The sequence below is a fragment of the Poecilia reticulata genome, linkage group LG15 (assembly GCF_000633615.1).
Source record: "Poecilia reticulata strain Guanapo linkage group LG15, Guppy_female_1.0+MT, whole genome shotgun sequence".
NCBI classification, from domain to species: domain Eukaryota; kingdom Metazoa; phylum Chordata; class Actinopteri; order Cyprinodontiformes; family Poeciliidae; genus Poecilia; species Poecilia reticulata.
This window is the reverse complement of record NC_024345.1, coordinates 12,864,440-12,889,201: the sequence shown is the minus strand read 5'-3', so window position 1 is coordinate 12,889,201 and position 24,762 is coordinate 12,864,440. Positions and strand designations below refer to the sequence as shown.

At 37.9% G+C, this 24,762-nt stretch overlaps 2 protein-coding genes across 2 annotated transcripts in view; one reads left to right on the top strand and one right to left on the bottom strand.

Annotated features, from left to right (window-relative positions):
* Positions 1-14,811, top strand: part of insyn2ab (inhibitory synaptic factor 2Ab) — a 35,642-nt gene extending 20,831 nt beyond the window's left edge. The window contains exons 4-6 of the mRNA XM_017308766.1: positions 760-831; positions 12,309-12,758; positions 12,882-14,811. Coding sequence (XP_017164255.1) covers positions 760-831; positions 12,309-12,492 — 256 coding nt within the window. The 3' untranslated portion in view covers positions 12,493-12,758; positions 12,882-14,811. The remainder of the gene's footprint in view (positions 1-759; positions 832-12,308; positions 12,759-12,881) is intronic.
* Positions 14,812-17,550: 2,739 nt separating this feature from the next.
* LOC103476765 (indoleamine 2,3-dioxygenase 2-like) lies at positions 17,551-24,392 on the bottom strand. The gene is made up of 10 exons (XM_008429325.2): positions 24,219-24,392; positions 22,651-22,746; positions 22,378-22,497; positions 21,599-21,717; positions 20,955-20,969; positions 20,760-20,859; positions 19,550-19,667; positions 19,405-19,456; positions 19,098-19,246; positions 17,551-18,918 (listed from the first exon to the last, which is right to left on the bottom strand). The coding sequence occupies exons 1-10, from the start codon at positions 24,306-24,308 to the stop codon at positions 18,548-18,550; spliced, it is 1,230 nt and encodes a 409-aa protein (XP_008427547.1). The 5' UTR covers positions 24,309-24,392; the 3' UTR covers positions 17,551-18,547.
* Positions 24,393-24,762: the final 370 nt, after the last annotated feature.

The window sequence follows — 24,762 nt, the reverse complement described above, 5'->3', positions numbered from 1 at the left end:
CTTGCTCACAGCTGTTGGAGAACCCTTCATTTGAGAACCGGGCAGGGCGAATAAACCTGTCGCCCTTCAGCGCTCATCAGCATTTTCGATCTGTGCAGGAGCAGATCTGTTCCCCTCTTCAATGAGGTCACCTCCCATGCCATCGTAAGCAGGCGGGGTCGACCTCCGCCACATGTCATCCATCAGGGCGAAGGGCCGCCGTGACAGCATGCAGTTACATGTAGGGCCTGAACGCGACCGTTCTTGGATGTTTCCGATGTTGCTAAAGACTACTGCAGTAACTCGCATGCTGTGCCAGTAACAATGATTGCACTTGGTTAAGGAAATTTATATTCGAGGTTATGAATAATATGAGTTTGAAAGATGGAGACTGTTAAAGCAATTACAGTCGTGTAGTGCATAGGAGATTCTTTCTTTCGGGGAGAAGACCTGAATTGCTGCAGGTGATTTGTAGAGGGCTTTTAGCACAGTGATTGCATTGCTAGATGAGAGAAAAGTCTGGAGTAGCACAGACTGTGAAGATTTCTATTATGCAAGTTGTGCTGCAGAAATGATAACGCACTGCCATTGCGAAGCAAGATAACTCAACCAGATAAAATTAGCAAATCTGCACATCAATTAACCAAATCTAAGAGATCAACAGTGCAGTGTGTTTTAGTTCAGCTGTAACTAGAACAAATCTGATTGCTCACGCCCATCGCTGTTGACATATGGAAATGCGACTATAATTCACAGAAACATTTCTCTTTCTTTTTGCAGGCTCTCATACAAAACGGGACAAGACACGGCCAACTGTGATACGTGTCGAAACAGCGCCTGCATCATTTACAGGTTCGCCCAGTCATACATACATTAACGCTGCATTAAATCTAAACCATTGTCTGTGTGTTACATTAAGGTTCTTCCATTCTCAAACGGCTAAGCTGTCGTCTTTGCATAATGGACTGACTTTAACAAAAGCACTCTAAAATCAATTTTAATGTATCTGGGATTGTTTTTTGGGCAAAATGGTTCCACTATTTTATGTACAATGGCTATTGGAAGTATTCATACCCTTGAACAATTTTACATTTTGGCATACATAGAATTCCCGATAAACCCTTACAAAGTGGCATAAGTCGTATTATATAAAAAAGTGTGTGTTTTTTATTTGTTTACTTTTAACAAATATAGAAATTTGAACTGTGGCATTGCTTGCATTCAGGTCACCTGACATAATACTTTGTAACACAATGTATCTTGCTACAGCTTTTCAACAGGATTTCCATGAGAACTTTAAGCCATTCTAACCCATGACTATGCCATGATCAAATCTATTCCATTGTAGCTCTGGCTGTATGTTTGGGGTCATTGTCCTGCCAGGAGGTCTTGAAAAGCCTGGATCTGTTTTTTGTCAATGTTCGCCCTGTATTATGTTCCATCCAGCCTCACATCATCTTTGACTAAATGCCCTGACTCTGCAGCATAAACGCATTACCACAACATTTAGAGCCTGGTCTCCTAAAGGCAGTTGTGTCGAAAAACAGGCGGAAACCTGATCACGCACACTGACAACTCCATGCCACAGACTTCTGCTAATTTCTAAAAAAAGAAAGAAAAAAAAGAGGTTTTTTTTACTTAATGTAAAAAAAAAAGTCAGTAATTTTTTCAATTTTTTTAATATTATGCACTACTTTCTGTGTGTGTATTGCATACATTCTTAGTAAAATATATAATTTTATAGATAATAAATATATTGAGCAACATGCAGCCTTTTTAGTTAAAGAAGCTTGTAGCTACAATCAATCAACATTGGGGACAGACAGATGCAGTGGCGCAACTACACATTACTCAGGTGGATGCGAAAACATAGATCGGCGCCTCAAATTTCTCACATTTTTGAGAAATATACTGAATAGACTCTGAATGATGTGAAGGAAATGGATACACTTTACCACAAAGTGAGAAATTTATAAAATGATAAAATGTACTGGTCGATTAAAGTAGCAACACAAATAGTAACCAGTTGAACATATTTAAAGTAGAAATATTTGTATGTGTGAGCACATGTTATTCAAATTTCTCCTGTAAAATTATGGAAAATATTGGAACTTAATGTTCAGCACTACTCCTGTCTCTGGTGAGATAAATAATGACTGCTGTGTTGCTTTCTGAGGATTGCATGGCCTCAATGTGACAGAAACATAAATTTACAGAGAAGTGGGAAGTTATATAGATAAAGTAGGAAGTTTTGTGACCACGGTGTAAATCATCAGGTCCCATAAGGCTCTTTAAATATTTACAGTTAGATTTGAATTGACCTTTATCTGTAATGTCTTTGTCATTTTAAAATAATGCTTTATTTTGCATTTAAAAAAAAGTTTAATCTAATAGTGTGAGTTTTTAACCAACATAAGCTCGGAGTAATCTTGCGGGATAAAAGCTTTGACGTAATCGGTTGTATCTAAACTGTAAACAAAAAAATTGTTTGGGCTGCTCTCTCAAGCCCAAAGATGAAAGGACGATTTACAGTGTAGTTCTGTAAGAGGAAAAACGTATTTAAAATTACCTCAAAAACCTCAAACCACACATTCAGGCTTTTACCATGATTATGTCAAAAGTCAGTTTTGTCAAACTAACCCAGATTGTTGCGAAAGATCCTTGTGCAACTTGAAAGCAAAAGTTCTATTTCATACAAGCTTGAAGGGAATGACAAACCACTGATTTCTCACAGGCTACTGCTTTTGAAAAACTAAGTCGTCCTGGGGGAAGAATGTGGTGCAAAATTAAGGAATGTCCCGGGTTCCTGAATTTATAGGTTAAAAGAAATCCTAATTAGATAGGCTTTGCTGTTAAATACATACAAATTAAGCAAAAACAAACATCATAGTAGATATTAGAATGATCTCAAAATAATCTTGTAAAATAATAAAAAAAATAAATAAAGCACACAAAAACGACTGAGAGGCCGATTACTAAAAAATTGTGCATTTGACATTTAAAAAAATTGTTTCTGAATTGAAAGTCTTGTTACTTGATACAAAAACTAATCCTCACCTGAGGATAGGGAAAAATGTTAACTTTCATTCAGTCCATCTAAATCAATGCAAAGTACCCAGAAAACCAAAATAAAGTTCAAATACATTATTTTAAGTTCACTGCCAAAATGAGTAAGTAGCTTTATGCAGAAACATTGAAAAATGTACACTGTAGACAACATTTAGTTCAAAGCTGATGTTGAGGTTATGTTGGGAAAAACTTAATGAATGGTGAATCCAGTAATGTAAGTAAAGCATCCATGCTGTCTCAGTGGAGGAAGATTGACCTTTTGCAATTGTTGCAAAAGGTCATCTTAAATGTCTTTAAGATTTTTTTATCTTTAATATATCTTAAAGACAAAATAGGATGATTTCATGTCACAGAATATGATGCTATGGTCACGATCTTTGAGACTTTAGTTTTTTTTAATGTGCTTTATTTTAGTTCTTGTGTATTTGTATTATCTTCTGTGTGTTTCATCAGACATTTCTCCCATTTTCTCAGTTCTTCATCAAGTAACTCGCCTTCCCTCACAGCTGCACGCTGTTTCTAATCAACCACCTGCTCCTTGTTTAGTAATTAACTCTCCAGCAAATATCGCTGTTAGTCAGATCATTCTATTATTCACACAATGTTTGCTTGTGCTTCTCCTGTGATTTATTTATTTTGTGTTACTTTTACTCCAATTGGATCTTAGTTTTTCTAAGGTTGAGGATTCCCTGTTTCAGTGAAACTGTTTTTGTCTGCATTAAGGTCCTTCCATCAAAGCCTCATATGTTCTTTGATGCAGGTTTTCATGAGTCTGCTTGTCTTTCTTGCATAAAACTTGCAAGAAAAACAAGTAAAAAGTGAAATAACTGACTAAAAGGATGTTTAAGTATTTAAGGGGTGGAAATATTTTCATTTGCATAAAAAGAAAATAATCTGTCAAAATGTAATTTAAGTGCAGATTGCAAATGTGAAAGTAGCATATGCAATGTGCTGCCTTCATGGATGTTGTCAAGCTGGCCAAAAGTATTCGGCTGCATAATCATTGAGGGATTCTCCACTTTTAATATGGCTGCCTTTGGGTGCTTGGTAGTAAAATGAAGCAGGTACAAAACACCAGATAACGCTGGCAAAATGACTATTCAACATTTTAATTAATTTGGACTGAATGTTATCAAGTCTTGTTTGAAATCTAAGTTAAACAGACTGAAATTAAAATGGATAATTGCTCACTGGATTTTTATTTTTTTTTGTATTCTGAGATTTATGAAACTCATTCCAATTGCACTGCAAGAGAAAATTTTCAGATTGTTTTTGGCATTGGTAACATGAAACTGGAAGATTATATAGCAACTAATTTTTTAAAAAGTGTGTGATTTGGGACACTATTGCTCTATTTGTAAAAACAAAAATGTTTATTTTCTTAAAAACTGTAGACCTAGTGTTGGGTGTCCTCTCATCCTACGAGTTGGAGGATGTTGCGCACAAATATTTGTTGGTCATTCAATTTGTTAAAGTAATTTGTGTAGCTCTGACACAATTGCTCTAAACAATTGTTCTGTATTGCTATACTTTTTAACTCTCTGCTTATACTAAAATGGAAGTGTACTCAGATTGTTTGCATGTTGGAATGTTGCGCCCAAAAAGTCCTAAAGAGCAGGAAAAAAAAAAATAAATGTAAAAGTACAACATCCTTGTAGTTTTCACACTTGAGAGCCTGATCTGAGCTGGGTCTAAATGAAAATCTCAATGCGAATCAGAACAGATAAGGAATGATGATTTAATAAAGATGCATGACTAAAGACCTTTTTTGTGCTGTGTTGTTGTTCAGAAGCTTTAGTGTGAAGTTGGCAGCAGAAGAAGACTTGAAACGCTGTTCTCTGTCGATAGCTCTTAAAAACTTGGCAGAGACTTGGATCTGCGGAGTGACAGCCACACCTCCATGTCAGTACTAAACAGAGATGCTGTACTATAGTCAATAAAAAATTTGAAACGGACTCGAGGCTCTGAAAAATGAGCCTGAGTCATCATAAGAGAATGATGTTCAACAGGCACCGACAGCGGATCTAAAAGCAGCCCTCCTCTTTCCCCAGAGAGACGGGATGGCTGACCCCGAAATGCAATAAATATCAGATTTGAACAGCATGTTACATCTAAGTCCGATCTTTTTTTTTTTTTTTCCATCACTAATGTCACAAGATTAATATTAGAGGACTTGCCTTTTGTCTGACCAAAGCAAAGCATTAAGCATTAAGTTCTGGATCTGCTTATCCAGTCATTAGGACATTGTACATGTTGAACTAAATAAAGCTTTTAAACAGATGGACTTTCCTGAATTAAGAGCCAACAGTAAGCAGTTCACTTGTTAGCATGAGGCGGTCAGCCATCCAGATGTTCGCCCAACTCGTGAAGTCGGAGTCAACAAGACCAAAGGCAGTAAAGCGAGTTGTCCCAAACACCCTCTACCTCTTTCTGCCAAACCAAAGCCCAACTCTGAACCGCGAGCTCTTCAATGAGCTAGAAAATGGTAGAGGAAATTGAGACGGCAGACCTCGTAGCTGGCTCCCCTCTCGAGCAGCAAATCATATCAGAATTGATTGTTATACCAGAAAGGTATGTCATAGTATTTCTTTATGTTGCCTAATTGCATCTTTGCTGTTTCTGACTCAAAGTTAGCAGCAAACCTCTAGGACTTTGGTAAAACAAAGGGTTGGAAAAAATAGATAAAGGTTTGAACTAAAAAAAAATAAAAAATTAGAAAGCCTCTCTCGCTGGTTGCATACAGAATTTATATGCATCTGTCTCTTTACTCTGTGTGCCTTACTTATACTGGATTATCCTCTCACTTGCCTTCACAACTGCTTTAGATCTCTATACCACAGACTGAAAAAGATGATGAAAACAGTCCTCTGAGTGTTATGATCTAAGGCTCCTTGTGCTTTGTCAGTCACCTTGGTGATGTATTCAGATCGTTTTGAGTTGATATTTTTGATGTCACTCATTGTCCTCTGCACATTACTTACTATTTCAATTTGAGATTCTTTGTTTCTTCTTTGTATTCTGTTCTCTATATACTCATTGGAAATCTTATTTCAGTGCTAAAGTTTAAATTTTGGGTCAGTAAGATCCTTTATTTTGTCTTGTTTAGATCCCAGTGTATGCTTTGCTTTTGCTTTGCGGCCCCTCACCAAGTTGCACTGCATTCTGTTGAAACCCATCCGAGGTGATTGTGAGGTCGCTGACATCAACAAGGCATATTTGTCCACATATCAGGCGCTTACTGGATGTGCTTTCACTCTGTTCTCTGTCAACCCAAGAGGTGGCTGACCATTGAAATCCCACAATGTCAGCAGTTTCTAGAAATGCTTAGACCAGCTCGGCTGGTAACAATAACCATATACCACATTTGTTCAAAGTCGCTTTAATTCCTGTTTTGTTTTTTGTTTTTGTTTGTTTTTTTGCCATTTTAATGTTCTGTTTGACTTTTGGCAAGTTTCCTTCACCGTGTCCTGGAGCCTAAATACATTGTGTTGGTGCATTGTGAGTTGCTGATTAACTTTGTGTGCAAGCAGGTTAATGAACAGGTGGACAAAAAAAAAGTGGTTCTTATTTCATTTACTGCAATTTTCCTAAATATGACTTTTTAGAAAGCAAAGTTAAATAGCACCAAAATAAATTAAGTTTAAAGTAGCCCATGCTTGTTTGGAGGTCCCCCCTGCTCGGTTTAATGAACTTTATTAATCCCAGCAAAATGCTACAAAGGAAAGCTAAATAATCTCTCTTTAAATATGGCAATATGTGAGTTCTTTTTCAGCTAGCATTCAGCTGCTATGATGTCAATGTGATAAACTGAGCAATAATCATAATGCATTATTGCAGCAAAGCAGAGTAAGACTTGATCAAGATGCACATTGTGACACAGAAGCAGCTTGTCTGTGAAATTTCAGTTCTTATTGACTAAACATGGCTCTATTGATTTGTGATTTTTTTATTTTTTAAGAGTTTAGCAATTAATGTAGCTTTCAGCAACTAGGCTTTAAATAGTCAGGCAATGGCAAATACATTAAGGAAAATATCTCCACTCTTGAGAAAAGCCACTGAGGTGTATTATTTGTGTCATAGGATTTTGTTTAATTTTTGTAAGACATGGTGAACCTTTTTTACAGATACAGAAACGGCAAATGGGGTTACCAAAGGAATGTGTGGATGCCATATGATGGAGATTTGTCACACCAACACACTATCTCTGACTAGATAGAGGACTAGTTTCCTGTAAAGTGTTGCGGTTTCTCTCTTTTGTTTAACCAATAGGATGCTGGTAAGACTAAATGTGTCAGTGTAGTGAATGTTTATGTTATGTTTAACTGGGAACAGACTGCGTGGCAGCAAAAACTACACCCTTGGTTTACTCTCTCTAAATGGAAGCCATTTATATAACGAAACTACAGATGCTCTCCGCAGAGGACTAATAAAGTATGAGATAATCATTTTATCTGTTCCATGTATCATTAAATAATTGTTTATTACAGTCTAACGGAATGACTTTTACAGTCACTGAACAAAATTGAGCATTTTGCAACCAGGGTGGTAATCCATCACAGTTCTCTCTCTGCCAAAATGACTGTCACAAGTAGCAAAATTCTGCAGATAGTGCTGCACAACCCAGCTGCAAAGACTTAATGCTGGTGTTCCAAGTGTGTATGCATGCATACACACTTGTGGTGTACGGATACATCTCTATTGTGTCTTTTTTTTTTTCTTCTTCAGTTTTACTCTGCTTTGCTCTGTTATTAATAAGAGGGCCCATCACCAGTGGCCCTCTTATTAAAGTTTTCTTTACTGACTCGGTTAAACTACTGGCAGGGCAGCAACCTTGGACAAACTGCTCTGTGACACTAATAAGGAGGACCGGCTACTAATAAGGTGGGCCGTATTAGAACCAGTCCAAAACAGAGACTTAATGACAATTTCTCCTTTAAGTTAGACGGGGACTCTACGTTGTTATTGTGACCACCAAGTGTGTCACTCAATTTAGAGGATGATGTTGAATTTTAAAGAAGTCGTGCATGTAAAACGTCCAATAAATTCAGGAATCTGGCAGCCGCAGAACTAAAGCAGTCAATCTGTGGGTCGTCCAGACTCCGGCTCTCCCCTGACAGCCTCCTCCTACCTTTGTTATTGAGTAGTGTCGCATTAATCATCGCAACAAATAGGGCAAGCATTTGGCAGGTGAGATAAGGATGGATAGGATGAGACTATAGGACAAATATTACTTGGATAACTATTATGACGGTGTTCAGTAAAGTGGAGGGAAAAGTCCATTGCAAACGTAATTACTACTTTCTTGTGATGTCAATATGCAGAAATGAAAAATATTATTTTGGGAACTCACCATTACAGTTTTCAGCTGCTAGATTAATTTTACATATGAATGTTGGATAAAAATAAAAAAAAACGTTCCAATAGGTCAAAAATAAGGAGTATGTTGCATCTTGTATATGGAGATAGCTTCCACCATTTTTAATTTGTGCTTTGTTAATATTTTGAAATAAAGCAGATCAAATGTAGTTCATATTTGTCAAAATAACTGGTTAAACAGAGCTTTAGGTCAAATAGAAACCTCAAAGCAGAGCAGTAAAAAATTATGACAAAGAGAAAGACATTTCACATATGATAAAAGCTATGGTATTATGTATCTTCCAGGCACAGAGTATAATTTTATAGCACAATCACAAGCTTATGTTATAAAACAGGGGTGCCCAAAGTCGGTCCTCGAGGGCCGGCATCCTGCATGTTTTAGTTCTCTCCCTGGTTTAACACACCTGGATCAAATGATGGCTTGTTAGAGGCCTAAGAGGAACATTGACCTGCTGAAAAGGTGGTTATCACCACCAGGGAGAGAACCAAAACGTGCAGGACGCCGGCCCTCGAGGACCGACTTTGGACACCCCTGTTATAAAACGTTTTGGTTTCTTGAGAAAGCACATTAAATTATTCTCTCATTGATAAATATAGGTTTATTTTTCTCTACGTAACATACAAAAGAGGTTTTTTCTATTAGATGTCCTGTATCTACATGACAACCCGCGAGGGAAATCACTGTAATTTCCTGGCAGTTTATTTCAAATAACCCACCAGGAAACTGGTGCTCTCAGCGCTCATTTATTTTATTTTTATTTTTTTATTTTTTTGTCAAGCATGGAGCTCGGACTGAAAATGGCAAAGGAAGAGAGAGGATAATGGGAAGGAAGGCAGCTTTAGGTTTAAAGCACTGAGAATAGAAAATAGTTGGCGGGATGTTTTACAAAGACACCCGGTAGCAAAATCCCTCCCAGGAGCAGCAATTATTGAATGGTGCTCAGACAAACAAACAACTCACCACTGATCACAGCAATAGCCCCTCGCATTGCATAGATAAGGGGATGATTAATATGGTTTTCGGAGTGCCCTGGAAGGTTTCCCGTCTCCAACTGCTTCTATTTGTCTGTGCACAGAGATGATCTTAGATATGAGGCTTTTGTTTGCCGAAGCATCTGCCCTCTGGTGTTAAATGAAGCATGCAGCGCTGTTCTGGGCTTCTCTCTCAGAAGTTTGCACCCGGTGTAGAAAAATCGCATTGATCTGCCAAGTGATTAACTGCTGAATAATTGTTGAGCTTATTCTGCACTGCATCACACCGATGTTACTCTAAACTTGACTTGCATGTCAAGTCAACATCATTTGAATGTCGTTATAAATGTGCACGGCTGGTGTGACAGAGGGGAAACATCCGCAGCCATGAAAGCGAGAGAAGGTGCAAGGGGGCATAATGCGCGTATTATTAAGAGATGAGCAATGAACAGGCGAGATACAGGCATCGCCAAAAAAACGTAGTTTCTCATTTCCGAGGACTCACTTGTCAGGAGACCTACGAGAATTGACTTTCACTTGAAGTGAACATGAAATTACAGGAGAACGGGCTTAATTCTGATCAAATCGAGTTACGTGAAAAGGCTCCTTTAAACCAGGAGTGACGTCGAGGTTAAAGCAGCAATAAATTGGCCTTTACACGATTTTTGTCTCACTTTTTCATATCACCTAACACAGTGAAAAGCAGGTCTCAGCCTGCCAATCCAGCCCTCAATGAGGTCGCTCGTCTGGAGGCTTTAATAGAGCTCTGCTCTTAACTGACACTTATTGTCGGGGGGTGAGGACAGTTTCCAGTTTCATTATATCACTTTGAGTCAAGCATATCCTTTAGCAAACTAATTACTGTGCCTATCAAAGCGGCTGCCCTATCAGGGCAATCTTCGCACGTTAATGTCCGTTTCTCCGTCTGCAGATGAGAAGAGGACTGCATGTTTGACCTTGCGCTGTCTTTTCTTTATTTCTGTTTGTTCGCCTCCTCTTATTCCTCAGAATGTCAGGGGTGAGGTCTGTAAGTCCTTGAAGTCACTCCAGTCTGTTGTGTAAAATATTTAGCATTAATGGAGAAAATTAAGCAAACGGCAATCAATTGAAATATCCAAAACAGAAATTTGATTATTGGGTAAACTTTATTTATGGTCATCACTTTTCCAGTGCACATAGCAAGCAGATAGCTAATTCTTTATTATCTCCACTGTAAGGCATAAATTGCACATAGCAAGATTAGGCAAACCAGCAATATACAAGAAATCAATAGCAATAAAGAGAGAGGAAGTGGTGAACAATGGTGTATTTTCCCTTTGCTTGAATACAGCCAGTTAATCAGGGACTGCTCAGGCTCTCCATAGTTTCATTTGGATGAGATTAAGTCCCACATTTCTCCCAGCCCTGGGAGATTTAATCGGAGAGATAGTTCAGCTACGGCGCCGCTACAAAATCAGACGATGACCAGACTGGGATTACACTCGCGGCTGTTGAGGTCTGATGTCAGGAGCAACCAAAATCCTGGCTTTTTTAAAAAATATTATTATTATGCAAATATAATCTATGCAGGAAAAGCCCATTGGTGTTGGAGAAGGCAGAGAAACTCTCTTACTTCAAAGGAGTCTCTGAAACGTTGAGCTGCAGCCAGTATGTTCTGCTGGGATCTGTCAGTTCATTTGAACCAGTTGCCTCTATTCAAACAGCAGTGAATTGATACAATTAAAGTTACTAATTACTAAGACCACAAACATTAGTGTTAAATATCCCACATGCAGTGGTTTACTTACACTCATTATGGGGATAATATCCACCATAACTTTGGACTTCTCGTTGTGTTGCTTGAACAGTAGTTCTTTCAGGCTGGAATGATGCAAGATGCATTTTGAATGAAGTGGATTTTCTCTAAACTATACAGAATAAAGTTCTATCAAAATAGGCTACGTATTATACACACTCAATCCAAATAACAATCAGTTATAGAATATACATTGAACATTGCAGAAAAACTTTTAAGCAAAGTCCGCAAATGTTTTGCGTAGTTAAGCTTACTGGTTTCCAAAAGCCTGATGTTAACCTGTTTGAACTATTTCAAAACCAGATTATTGTCCCTGGTGAAATTCTCAAAAGTTTCCAAACTAGCCATTTGTTGCTTTAAAATAGGATCAGAGAATTTTTTGGTTATTCCCTTGCCGTCATTGTTCCCTTTTAGTGCAGCTAATTAGAGCTGACAAGAAATCAGTTGTCAAGTCAGTCACTGTTTAATACAAGGTTCTTAGGTTGGAAATACCCACTGTGACTCCTAACAAGACTCTCAAGGGCTTCTCTTACTGGCTATGTGAAAATGTGCTTCGTACTGGACAGTGATAATGGTATTTCATTAGTTTGCAGGTCATGACAGTAAACATTTTGCCTTTGTTGTTCCTCGACTCACTTCCTGTTCAGCATAACAATATTCCTTCATCTGACAGGAACACTTTGCATCAGATGGTTAAAACTCAGAACACAATTCTGCTCTAACAGAAAAGGTTATCCATAAAACAGATAAAAACCGGCACTGAAAAAAGTAAAGAAGGCAAAAAGTACAGGAAGTCTGCATCAACATACGCAGAAGCAAGCACTCCACAAAAAAACCTGCACAAGATGAAAACGAGCAACAAGTACATGTCTGACAATGAACACACAAGTTGTTGTTTTTTTAATTATAACTTATAACTTATAACTTAAGCAAAGTAAAAATACTATATTAAAAAAAATAGAAGGCGTATATAATTGACGCCTTCTATTTTCATCTATAAAATAGATGAAATGGAATCAAATGAAACAAAGGCTATTTCTACATCCAATTTATCTTAGTGTGTGTGTATTTATATCAGGCTGGTATTTACAATCTACTCCTTGTGTTTGTCTTGCAGCGTGGAGCTGGACTTTAAGCAACAGGAGGATAAGCTGCAGCCCTTGATGAAGCGACTTTGCCCCATGGACAGTCGACAGTGCCCTGCTCTGCCTTATTCCAACGAGGTGTTCACCTCCACCCCAAAGCGCAAGTCCAAGTCTGAGTCCAAGAAGCACGCTCGCTGGAAACTTTGGTTCCTTTGAATCAAATGTAAAGCCTTTGAAAAAAAAAAGCCATCTTTTTTGGGAGCACATCGACATCTCCAGTTATTCATGGAGCAGTTAAAGGAATATCCAGACGGAGGACCAACGAGTAGGGTGAATGGATGCTGTCGGACACCAATTGACATAAGGCTTTGAACGTAGACTGTCACGTCAGCTGGGGGGGAGCAGAGACACAAAATGTTTTCATTTCAGCCTAATCTTTTTTGACGCGTTTCCTGGACATTATCGACAGCTTCAAACTCTAGGTAAGCAGTTTTTACACCCTTTTCTGTAAATATGAAGCTACTTTTTTTAATTAATTTTCTTCTTTTGAATCTTCCAGTCAGTGGTATGCACTTTGTCTTTTTTTTCTTCTTCTTCTACTTTAGAGCCATTTTCTTTGCATCAAGTGGAGGAGACATGCAGAGGGGTCCTGCCTGAAGGAAGCTGTAATCTTTGATGGGACATCAACTCCACTTTCAGTAGAGCACAGATATTTGAAAAAGAGGAGAAACATAAAAAGACTGTCAGTACAGTAATCACCAGAGAATCAGCACTGTTATTGTAACTCTGTACTATCCTCTCCCATTCTGCCATATTTGTCGACATGCTGCTCACCTTTCGCCCCTGGCTGAAAGTCTGCTTAGCACAGTCACATCGTCACATCGTCACCCTCTGTGTATCTTTTTTGTCTGTTTGTTTCTAATGTAGCTTTATGTGTAGCCAATTTCCCCCATCCAGTTGTGATTACTGATCTGACCGACTCCTAATGTTCCCAAACTATATTTTAGAAAAATAATAACCATTTTTATAACAAAGTACTGTGAAATCTTACAGCCTAATACTTGGGAATCTCTTGATAAAGCAGGTATAATATTTTAAAGTATAGAACAAGTATTCTCAAGTGTATTCTCGTTTTTTATCAACATGGGCGATGTTTGAATATTTCTGCAGTATTTTCTACAAAAAACAAAGTTTAAACATTTGTTTTTTTATTATTATTATTTCAAAGTAAATTATATTTTCACATTTCTCTCAAAGTCAAATAAGAGTTTGCCTTGCCTCTCTGTCACTTGACGTGTCGCAGTGGAGCTCTGACAAAAAGTAGCAAAATCAGCCTTGTTTAATGTCCATCTAATGCTTCCAGAGATGTTTTGTGTCTTTGATCTACCTTGTCATTCTGCTGCAAGCCCCATCAGGCAACTCTGCTTATTCAGGAAGCACCCAAAACAACTGTGCACTGAACTTGCAGCAAAAGCAGAAGGGCTATATAGATATATACATACAGAGCTAAAGGTATATAATAGTAATCCATAAGTGAAAAAAAACAAAAAAACACTTTGTAACCACCAGCTTGGGTCACATAAATGAAGAAATGAAACACTCATGATGTAGTAGTGACAGGGAACTTGTTACTAAGCGGGTATTTAGTGATGCTTCACACTGACTTTGAAACCCCCAAATGTATGTTTTGAAATGTACAAGAAATGTCCAAAATGCATACAGGCCTCCCATCATGAAACAACATAAAACACCTTCCACATTTATTAGTACCTCAGATAAAGATGTGCAAAAAGCCTTAGAAAATCCCCTTCTTTACAAATACACTCCCCACTGTCTGTGTATTTTCACTCTGGATGCACATATTAGCAAGTCTGGTTGAGATGTTGTTACTTTTTACAATAGTTTCTCATTTTGTGAAGATCAACACACTTCTGTGTTACGTAAATGAGATATTCACTCGTCTTTCCCATTTTGAAGAGCGGCAAAGAGAGAATAGAGTCACTTTGTATCTGTTAAGGTTACACAAGGTATTATAGTTACTTAACGTACATTTAAAGTTTCACACATCTTTACTGGATGTAACAATAAATGTGGAAAATCCTGCCTTTGGAGAGGTCCAACTAGTATCCATGTTGGATGCTACTTTTATGCTGGTAGCGTCCAACATGGCTACTAGTCGTGTACAGTTCCTACATATGTAACACATAAAATCTGGGGGTGAGGGACCTTTCAAAATGTCTGTCACTAAAACTTTTACTTCTGATTCAGGTTTGATTTAGGTATTTGAAATTGGGGGCTTTTATTTTGAAAATATTTTTCTGAACTCGTCTTGAAATAAAGCAATCTAGTAAAGAATCACACAACCGATTGCCACGTGGGTTGCAACCTGCAACAAAGAGCTCACTCACTCATTAACCAGGGTCATAGTAAAGAGCTGTACTACGAGAAAGTGCAATTTAGTGACCAAGTGCAATATAATGGATTTTTCTATTGTTTTTTTTTTTTTTTAAATACAATTAAAATATTTCATCTGGACAGTGTTGCAGTGTGGTGCTGTCACATACTGAATGCAAGTTTGTCTTTTACCCTGAATCGGTGTCTTGATTCCTTCGTATTAAGGTCATAGCTCCAGGTAGCCATGTCTAAGCCTATCGATGGGAAATTTCAAAGCGTGTACTGGTTCTGTGCAGACAAAACACTGAATCCCTGCAAGGATTCCCCCAGACATACTACATTTTGATGTATCATCGGCCTAGTGAAGCAAGAAGGACAGCTCAACGCTTAGATCCGTTACAAATGAAAACCAAAGGACATTCCCTTTAAGACAGCAATGAGAAAGACAGATAGTCTAAACAACACGAGAAAGTTGTGCCGTGAAGAGCTACAGTGCATTTCCGGAAAGCTAATTTGTGCAGCTGCGAAGCTATATACTTGTGACAGTATGTCTCTGAGCAAGCCTCATGAAAAAGTCTGTGGATATCCTGACAACACAAGTGTCCAAATGCAGATAATCTCACCTCGGCTCTTAGCACAAAACAAACCTATATTCACATGTAGTCATAAAGCTCACTTGGTCCCTGGATAAGTAATCATGCGCTGCCTTGTATTACATCCTGACACCCCTTCCTGTAGCCTTGAATTGTAGTACATTCACTTTTTTTTAGCTAATGCTCTTTTGAAGCATTGAGCTTAAACTGTTTCAACAAATTGTGACCTTGTTAACTTAAAACCCGTTTTATTGTCAATTCCTCACCAAACAAAAAGGGAGTAGAAATTACAGAAGAACGTTGGCCTCGCACATGGGACTCACAGCACCGCAAGGACAAAAGTCATGTGACCTGCCATGGCCAGCTGTCCTAAATGGGCAGCCTCTGTTCGTTTACATGACAGCATTTGCTCCAAGTGTCCCATGCAGCCATAACAGGTGCATCACAGACTGACACCAAAGGATGCGTTTGACCTCTAATGAAGATGGGTTGTAAAGATTGTGCATGACTTTTGTGTGTATAATTAAAATGTTATGCATTTCATAGTGACTTCCAAAACACTTAATTTCTCCTTGAATATTTTCCCATTTTATCACAATATTACCAAAGAACCAATATTGTTAGTTTTTTTTAGGATAATTAACTTTAAAAAGAACAAAAGAACAATGTACAGCTCCAACATGAATCTCACCCTTTGATCCATGGTACCAGATTATATTTTATATAATCTAATTCACAAAAATCCCTTGAGAGATTTTAGCTGTGTCTGGAGCAAAACAAGCAGTGCAAATTAACCTGAACACACCTTCCACACTGAGGGCATGCTCTTCTTCAGCAAGGAGATTATGCTGCTGATGGGAAGATGCATTGTGCTAAACAAGAACAAACGCAGGCTGCAAAATACTGAACTCAAATTCAAGAGGAAGCATTTAAACCTGAATCCAACTGAGAATTTGTGATACACAAGAAGACATTTTTTTTAGAAATACTCTCTCTAATCCAACTGAGTTTAAGCTGTCATATATACATACACACATCAATGTGTGACCACTTCACCACATAGTGCGGGGCTTAGGCTATATTCACATTTTCAGTCTTTTGTGCTTCAAGTGAAATGGATCTGGACCATGACAAGGGCTTAGCAGTCGGGCTCCCTCCCCACTCTCTTCAAATGTGATTAGTCTTCAATAGAGAGAAGAGACACAACCTTCAAGTCTTGGAGGGGAGCAGCAGTTCCAGTCCATCAAACTGACTGACCCCATCCAGCATCTATTCGCAGCCCCTGTCACGACTGCTGTGACTCTTTCATTCCCTCCAGGATATTGCTTTAGTCTTTGCTTTAACAGTGTCTTCTTTCATTTTCCAACTTTTTTGCCTTTGCTCTTTTTCTTTTTAAAGTCATTCCACTTTCTTACCAATATTTTACATTTTACATCATTATACATAGTGTTCTCCATATTTGACAGAACCTCATTCAAACAAATAAATCTAAAATAATGTAATAAAAAAAAAATTGAGACGTAAAACTTTTTCCACATTGAAAACATTAGTTCCAATCTTTTTTTTTGAATTAATGTTCTTTAAAGTTATTATTAGTAATTGTTCACTTACCTGCAGTAGAAGGGGGTCATATAACTATGAGCTTGTTGGCAAGGTAACTAAATCCTGGACTGGTTAAAGTCTAGCTAACCAAATGAAAATCATCTTCTTTTAGGAGTTAAAGCATGAGATGGTTCTAATACGACCATGTCGGCTGCATACATCCTGCTGTGAGTCATCAGTGCAAACTAGCTCTGCTAAGATCTTTTGTATTTTGCATTAATTCTAAGAAACATCAAATATAGCATTTTCCTGACCTTGTGAGGATTGTATGAGTCAAACACAATACGTTTTAGTTTTCCTAGTTTGCTAGTCTCCATCTCTCAAAGGATTTATTTCACTTTTCAAGAAACACACTGTTATTTCTTTCTACTTTAAGTAAAATCCCACTAAAAGAAAAACGTACAGCAGACATTTTAATGTGACAATAATCCAGTGAAAAATTAACAACCAAAAAAATGATGATCAATAAAAAGCCGTAATAACCCGGTTGACTATGTGTAAACTCTAAAACAAGGACCTTGTTGAAGATTTCCCCCATCATGAGCTTAACCCTGGAATCATGTGGATCTGTTTAATATGAAACAAGGTGCAGATATCTGAGTACAACTTGCTAACAAAAGTTACAAAGGATCAAAAATATTGCAAAAAGGTATCAGCCAATAGAAGGTACAAAGAGATAAGTAAGTTGGGTTAAAAAACAGAATTTTATTCTTCAGAGAAAAATCAGCCAAGCTAAAATTCCCCCTTATGAAAGTAAGAGAATGTCCTACAGTCTGATGGGGAAAAAAAATAACAAATTCAACCATAATTAAAATAGGAATACTTGATATAAAAGCAACACAGCACATCCCCAACAGAATATCAGCATCTGAGGTCATTTTTCTTCAGCTGGATTTGAGACATTGGGTGTTGCAAGACATATGCATCATGTAAAATAGAAAAAGCTTTGAAATGATATGTTCTGACCTGTTCTTTGCATCACAAAAAATTTGAAAGATTTGTGAAATGTTGAAAGCTTCTGTGCATACATATCCATTAATGAGGGAGAAGACGACTCCGAGTCTCACAGTTCAAACAGGAAGAAATCAATGGCAAAAGCAAAATTTGACTCTTTTAAAGTTAACTCTGTCCCATCACTTGATCATAAATACTTTTTTCAAGTTAACCACAGATCACAGAAAAATACTGTTGATGTTTTTATTAAGAAAAGTTAGCAGAAAATTGCTTTGAAATCAATGCTTAATGATTATCTCTCTTTCTGAGGTTTATTTCATGTACGCTGGAGTGGGTTAGCTTGGAAAAAAAACATAACAGCGGCTGAAATCAAGCATAAACAGGGAAGCTGAAAGGCTTTATCTGAATGATTTCTGTTTTAATGTTGGTGTCTCCCCACTCTTTCTCCACAGTGACGACACAATGCAACCTAACCGGCTGTTCAGCTTGCGGTTGCTAAAAGAGAAGTCCAACTGTTTGGTTCCTCTTTTAGAACCGTACAGTTATTACAGTTTACTTTAATGTTCTGCAACACGAGTTTACTGAAGCAAGAACTGACAAATATTACTGTCACGTTTAAAAATTGCTGAAAATAATTGCACATACATATCTTTTAGTAAACTTTTCATAAATACAGTTCATAAAAATGTTTTACGCGTCCCTGCAGACGACAATATAAATATCCCAGTTTATGTTTCTCTTGTTGTCGTGGGTCTTTCTAAGATCAGCGCTTTCTGGGTGGTGTTACGGACAGTCTTGAGGAAAACCATGAGATTCGAGCCGCCAGTTCCAGTGGTGTTGAGGGCAGTACCCGCTCCTCTGAGAGGGCAGCCCATGGCTCTGGCACGGTTACCAGGCACAGTGACATACTTGGCCACGGTGTTGAGATGATAGCTCCGTAAATCCACCAGAGCAGAGACGCAGGAGTTGTAGGCCTGGCAGAGGTCAGAGTCGGAGCAAGTCGTAATGAAATCTCGTAGCGACGGACAGACAGACAGAGTTTCAATCAGCTGCCGATGTGCAGGGGGCATGTAATCTCTCATGCGTGTCAGGAAGGCTCCTAGATAGGACAAATCAATGAGAAAAAAAAAAAAAAACAACAGAGAGGAAGCAGAATAAAAATAACAACCTCTTCTGGAAAGATTTCTCACCTGGGTTATCTACTGACATCACAAAAGGCAATAGTAGTTCATGGAGGGTATCTAAGCAGGTTAAAGGTCAATAGAAATGCTTCTTTACCTGTCTCGCCTTCATGTTGAATGCATAGCAAAGCATCAAAGCACTGAATGGCTGAGCTCTGCGCTGCACTTCCACCTGACAGCAAAACCGGCTCGTTGCTAACGCCTTCGTACAGGAGCCCTCTTGGAAGCATGGGGTTATCTCGCCACCTAACAAGTATTGAAAAGTCCAGATCCAGCTTATTCGACACAAATTCTTCTTCTAATGACAAAGTGAAGTAAATGAGATCAAAAGGAAATATTTAATAAGATCTGAATCATTAATATCTCAGGTAGTTGGGACATTGGGACAGCTGCAAAAAACTCACCCTGAGACAAAAATCCTCAATGTTCCATGAAATGTGTTTGCCTCGACATGATCTGGATCGAGCACAAATCCAAGTTATTTTAATTAACCTCGATTTTACCGTTAAATTAGGAAATCATATTGATGTAGCTTTAACTGAAAATTACTGTGCATGAGTTGGAATGTTTCCTTCATCTTCTTCAGAGACTGTGTTACTTTGATTAGGCCTTTCTGTATGCCAATTAGGTCGGAAATTTTCACGGCGTGCATCACCTCCAGGGATCCCTGGTTAGAGTTGAGAGTTCAGAAATGAACTGCTAAGTTACAAGAGAAAATAACACAGAGTCTGCAACAGAATAAAACACGGAAGGGAAAAGATGAAACTGAAACCAGATTTTACATACACTGTTTATAAAAACACAATAGAGACCACAGTTTTTTTTCTTCTTTCCTCAGTCTGACTTCTTTTCTCAGTCAGATACACTAAAACAAGTATAACTTTAAACCATCTTGGAAAACGCGGACGGTAATGTAATAACTGTTTTTAAAGTTTCAATTGTTATCTTATCACATTTGAGTTTTACTGAGGCAAATATGTGGATGTACTTTGATTCAAAACCTCAAATACACGCATATCTTTTGTGACATCATGGGAAAACTGAAAAAATGAACCAAGAAATCTAGAGGACGGTTGTGTATCAACCTCAGAACAAAAACAAAAGACCTTGTGAAGACAGTGGTTAAAGTCAGACAGAGAGCGGCATTGTCTAAATAGCGTCTGCCATTGAGTGAGTAAGAACTCATTACTGCAAAAGTGAAAAAAAAAACCACAACCTTTATTTTAGGATTGGTTTGATGAAAACTAAAAGTAAAGTTTGATGAAAACTAAAAGTAAAGTGTTGGCCACAAGATCTGTCGCTACATTTAGGGGAAAAAGGAAGAAGCTTGCAAACGTGAGAATGACATTGTAACACTGAGGTTTGGAGTTGGCAGCATCATAATGTGACTGGACTGGAGCACCTTTAGAAAACCTAGGATGGTCTGCAAACCTGACTCTGTTACACCAGTTCTGTCAAGAGGAATGGGACAAAATTCCAGAAACCTATGGTTAGAAGCTCATGGAAGTAAACCTAAAACATTTGAACCAAACATAAAAAAAAAGTATCTACAAAATTCTCCTAACATTCTGGTTTTTGCAAATAATTTTGATAATGCTAACTAACCTAAAAATGAAAAAATAAATAAATAAATTATTATCAAAGAAGTGACAAAAATTGTTATCGTTCTTCAATACAGTGTATTAAAATACCCGATTTCAACTGCAAATGGTTTTCGGCTCACGTGGGAAAAAGGAAGTCTGATCAAAAAACCACTGACCGTTATGCCTGAGCTGGCAGCCATCTCCACCAGCAACGACACCATAAAAAACCCTCTGCAAGTCTCCCCTCCAGGAAAGGAAAATATTAAATCCATGTTCCTGTTTAAAAAAAAATCGTGATATAACAACCCACATGAAATGATCACCAAACAAAAATGCAACGTGGATGATGCAAGAAAATGTTCTATACTTACCCAATTTCCATATCCCTAAAACAAAAAGTGAGACATCAGTGGAACATTTGTTTCAGGAAGATTTTTGGTATTTGAGCAAAAGCTAGTAGGGATGTCCCAACGTGATCCCAAGTAACAGCTCCAAAACCCCGCCAAGACATTTCTAAAGGATCGTTATCAACCATTGCCTATATGCATGTGCTGAGCTTACAAATGCAAAATCCTAGTTCCTGCAATTTCTTTTTCAGATCAAACCTGGGTTTTCTGCCTCTCTTTCCTCGCCTTTTACAAAGACATTCAGAGAGAAAGAAAGATACAGAGAATAAAAGAGAGAGAGAAAGAGAGGCTGAAGTGAATTCCTGATATCTGTGTTATGTGACCTACTCTGCCTGCTACAGCCAGCTGGTATTGTGTAGCTGAGAGATATACTATTGGTTTCATTTCATAAAAACCTTTACTGTAGTTTTTGTCTTGCTATTTTTATAACTTAGATGAATAGGTGTGACTTGGTGTCTGCTGATGCCTAGTCCTAATTGACTTTGATTGATGTTTGGGACAAAAAGTTCCAGTTGGGACATGCCTGATTAATATAATGAAGGTTCCTAGTGTACACATGTGAGGTCAAACGTGTAAAAAAAAAAAAAAAAAAAAAAGATACTACTCACCTTGTGGGATCCTTTAATTTCCAGTTGGCTAAAACTGAATCTGCATAGGTCAGAATGGGTGGAAGGCCGATCCTGCGAGATATGAGCCAGTAAGGCCAGGCCAGGGCTTTGGGAAGAATCTGCCAAGAAATCAGTATACTAAAGTTCAGTCAAAAGGCTAACTTACAAAACAGCATGCTTCTGAGGATCCCAGTTAGCTCCTTTCAGTTGGTTCACAACCAATCAATAAAAAAGATATCCAATCAGCAGATTGGGTTGTTCCAGCAGGACGAATCTGACCCTGATGACTCCTTTGATTTTTTTTCTTTTTTCTCACTAACTATGACTTGAGCGAAGTTTTCACTTTTACTCTTAAATATTACACATTTACGCAGAGAGCTATATTAAAATTTGGTATTTATCTTCCAACATTATTTCAGTTCTTGATATTCCTGACCTATTTTGTGAAGAAATCCTCATCTTTATAACTTGTAATGCTTTCACTTTGAAAAAAAAAAAGTTCACGTTTTGGCTTTTTAAGAAGCTGCAATAAAACACCATCAAGAAAATTTGTCCAAACAATAATCCACACTGCATGAAACAGTAAATTTTTCAAAACTATCACCAAATTTCATGTTTCGACTTCAGCATTTACCTTAAGGCGATCCCGTTAAGAGGCCCTGTGGATGTTTTAGCTTGGATATAAATGTGTGGCTGGTGGCCTTGCTTTACCCTCCCGTGTCACCAGTAAATAAATCATAGCCTTTCCACTATCTTTCTCGAGTGCAGTGGTGCTTTACCTTTGCAGGCTCATGTTGTCCCTCCTGCCATACATATCCCATACTGATGAACCCCAGGGCAAGATGGGCCAGCCGGAGCTCCCGATGGTTACTTAAATGATGGGGACTCAAAATTGGCATCTGAATGGAGATTAGATTTACCTGTAGTTACTTTTTGGTGACAGTAAACACTGTATTCATTGCTTGCTGGAGCTTGCGGAGGAAAGGGGGATGGAAATGAATCTGACTGTGCAATTTCTTAATTCTTATTGCAACAGACTTCCACGCTCTTACCTTATGAACGACATCTCGCAGTTTACGAGACTCAATCAGATGTGTCAGGTTATTTGCCAAGTCCAACCACACCCGATAATAATCTGGAAGGTGAGTCTGGAAGATAATAAGAATAAAATGAGTTATTCATTGATTTTCCTTTGTTTGTGATTGTATTTGTTGAAGATGTTCATGTAGATCATCACTTCACGTCTGCTGTGGAGAAATAAAAGAAAATCAGCTAACTAAGAGACGAGGGAGGAGGGATGTTATTAGAAGATAAGCTGTTAATTTGTCTTTGGGAAGGAAATACAACTTTTTTCTTTTGCAAGATAACGTGTTAAAAACCAGCCTCTTGTTCGACGCTTTGCTTTGTTCTGTCTCTGGACCCTGAGCTATGAAGAAATGATTGTTTCCTGGACTTTGATTTGGCCATTCTAGTGCTTGATATGCTTTGATCTGAATCTTGTAGCTGTGGTGCTATGATTACAGTCCTATTGGAAGCTGAGCTCAGTCTCAAGTCTTTTGAAGCCTGCAACAAGTTTTCCTTCCATGATCATCCTGTGTTTGGCTCCACATCCTCAACAACACAACGACTCTTCTACAATCTCTCTCTCTGTAGAAGAAAAGCCTAAACCCACCATAGCCTAGTGTCACCACCACAAAAGGTGTGGTACCTTCAGGGTTATGTGCAGTATTAGTTTTTCACCTTAAATGCCTTTTTGTAGTTAGGTCAATAAGTTCAATCTCACCAAAGCACAGTTTGGTACAAGTTTGCTTTGATCCTTAAACAGCTTGTGACAAATTGTAAATAGTACTTATTGGTTGCTTCTCTGATTTATTAATTTTTGCCTGTTGGTTTAGCTGGATGGTCATGTCTTGGTAGGTTTGCAGGTGTGCCAAAATGATACACAGGTAAACTCTTTTTGACAATATGGTGACTTTTGAAAAATATTTGAATGCACATATTTTTTAGAGCTGTCACTGTAAAGGGAAATATAAGTGCAAGTCACATTCTTCAAGTTTTTCAATGTAAAAAAAAAATATATATATATATATATATGGTTTCTTTTCACGTGACAATTATGCACTGTTGTTGTTGGTTGATGCAAAATCCCAGCAAGATGCATTGAATCTTTGTGGTTATGATTTGACAAAATATATAAAATCTCATACAGCATGAGTATGTTTGTTAAGTACTGCAGTCTTTAAAATGTCTTAGAAGACAGAGGTTAAAACAAAAAACTGACAGATGTTTGATCATTTCTTTTGTAATGACCTTATTTTTGTACATTACTGCACAGTCACAGTCATGTGAAAGATTCAACTAAGGCTAGAAACAACAAGCTTCCATCGAATCAATAACCTTCCCTAACGTTACACAAGCCAAGTCAAACTTATCTGTTTCAGTCTGCAGGGATTACATGTGCTGCTGACCAAACATTTAGGCTGAGGAGACAGAAGGAATATTTGGCCTCAAAATTTAATAAAAATAACCCTGCTCCTACACAACGGATAATATCGTTCTTCTTAGAGCATTTGTTGAATGCCTGCCATTTTAGAAAAGAAAAGATGACAAGAAATATTACCAGTGGCTCTTCAAGGATAAATCCGAGCTCTTCAGATATATCAAATGCATCAAAGTCCGCCTGCAGTGTTTCTCTATAGTTTGTCTCCATATGCTCTACCCTGAACTCCACCGAAGCAGTTTGGCTTTGAAAGAAAACTCCCTCCGCGTGTGTGTGTCTGACTCAAACACAGCAATTGTTAAACTTGCTCTGAGCTTGCTTCCACTACTTTTGTCACATCCCTTTTTATTGCACTCTCTCTAACTCAAAGAGCCAATCAGATTTCTCGTGCAGAAATGTCAGGGGTTCACAGAGCAAAAAAAAAACAAACAAAAAAACAGAAGAAGCAGAAACTCTGTTTTGTGTTGTCTGCATTATACCTTCCTATTTTACAGCAGCTGATGGGAGCAGCAGATGGAAGAACAACTGCAGAGAAATAGGTGAAATATTTTAGCTCACGTGTGAAACTCAGAGCTTGGGGGGGTTAGGGCTTAATTTAACTTTAAGGAGTAAAGTCGAGTACAGAGACAGCTATTTATTTATATTTTAACAGTTTGTTGATGGG

What these genes read in the sequence shown, in the direction of transcription:
- LOC103476765 (XM_008429325.2), bottom strand. Translation starts at nt 24,308, where the DNA reads ATGGAGACAAACTATAGAGAAACACTGCAGGCGGACTTTGATGCATTT. An exon ending in GACAACATGAGCCTGCAAAG is followed by an intron (nt 21,718 to 22,377) that starts GTAAAGCACCAC and finishes ATTTCTTGGCAG; the next exon opens with ATTCTTCCCAAAGCCCTGGC. An exon ending in TCAACATGAAGGCGAGACAG is followed by an intron (nt 18,919 to 19,097) that starts GTAAAGAAGCAT and finishes TGTCCTATCTAG; the next exon opens with GAGCCTTCCTGACACGCATG.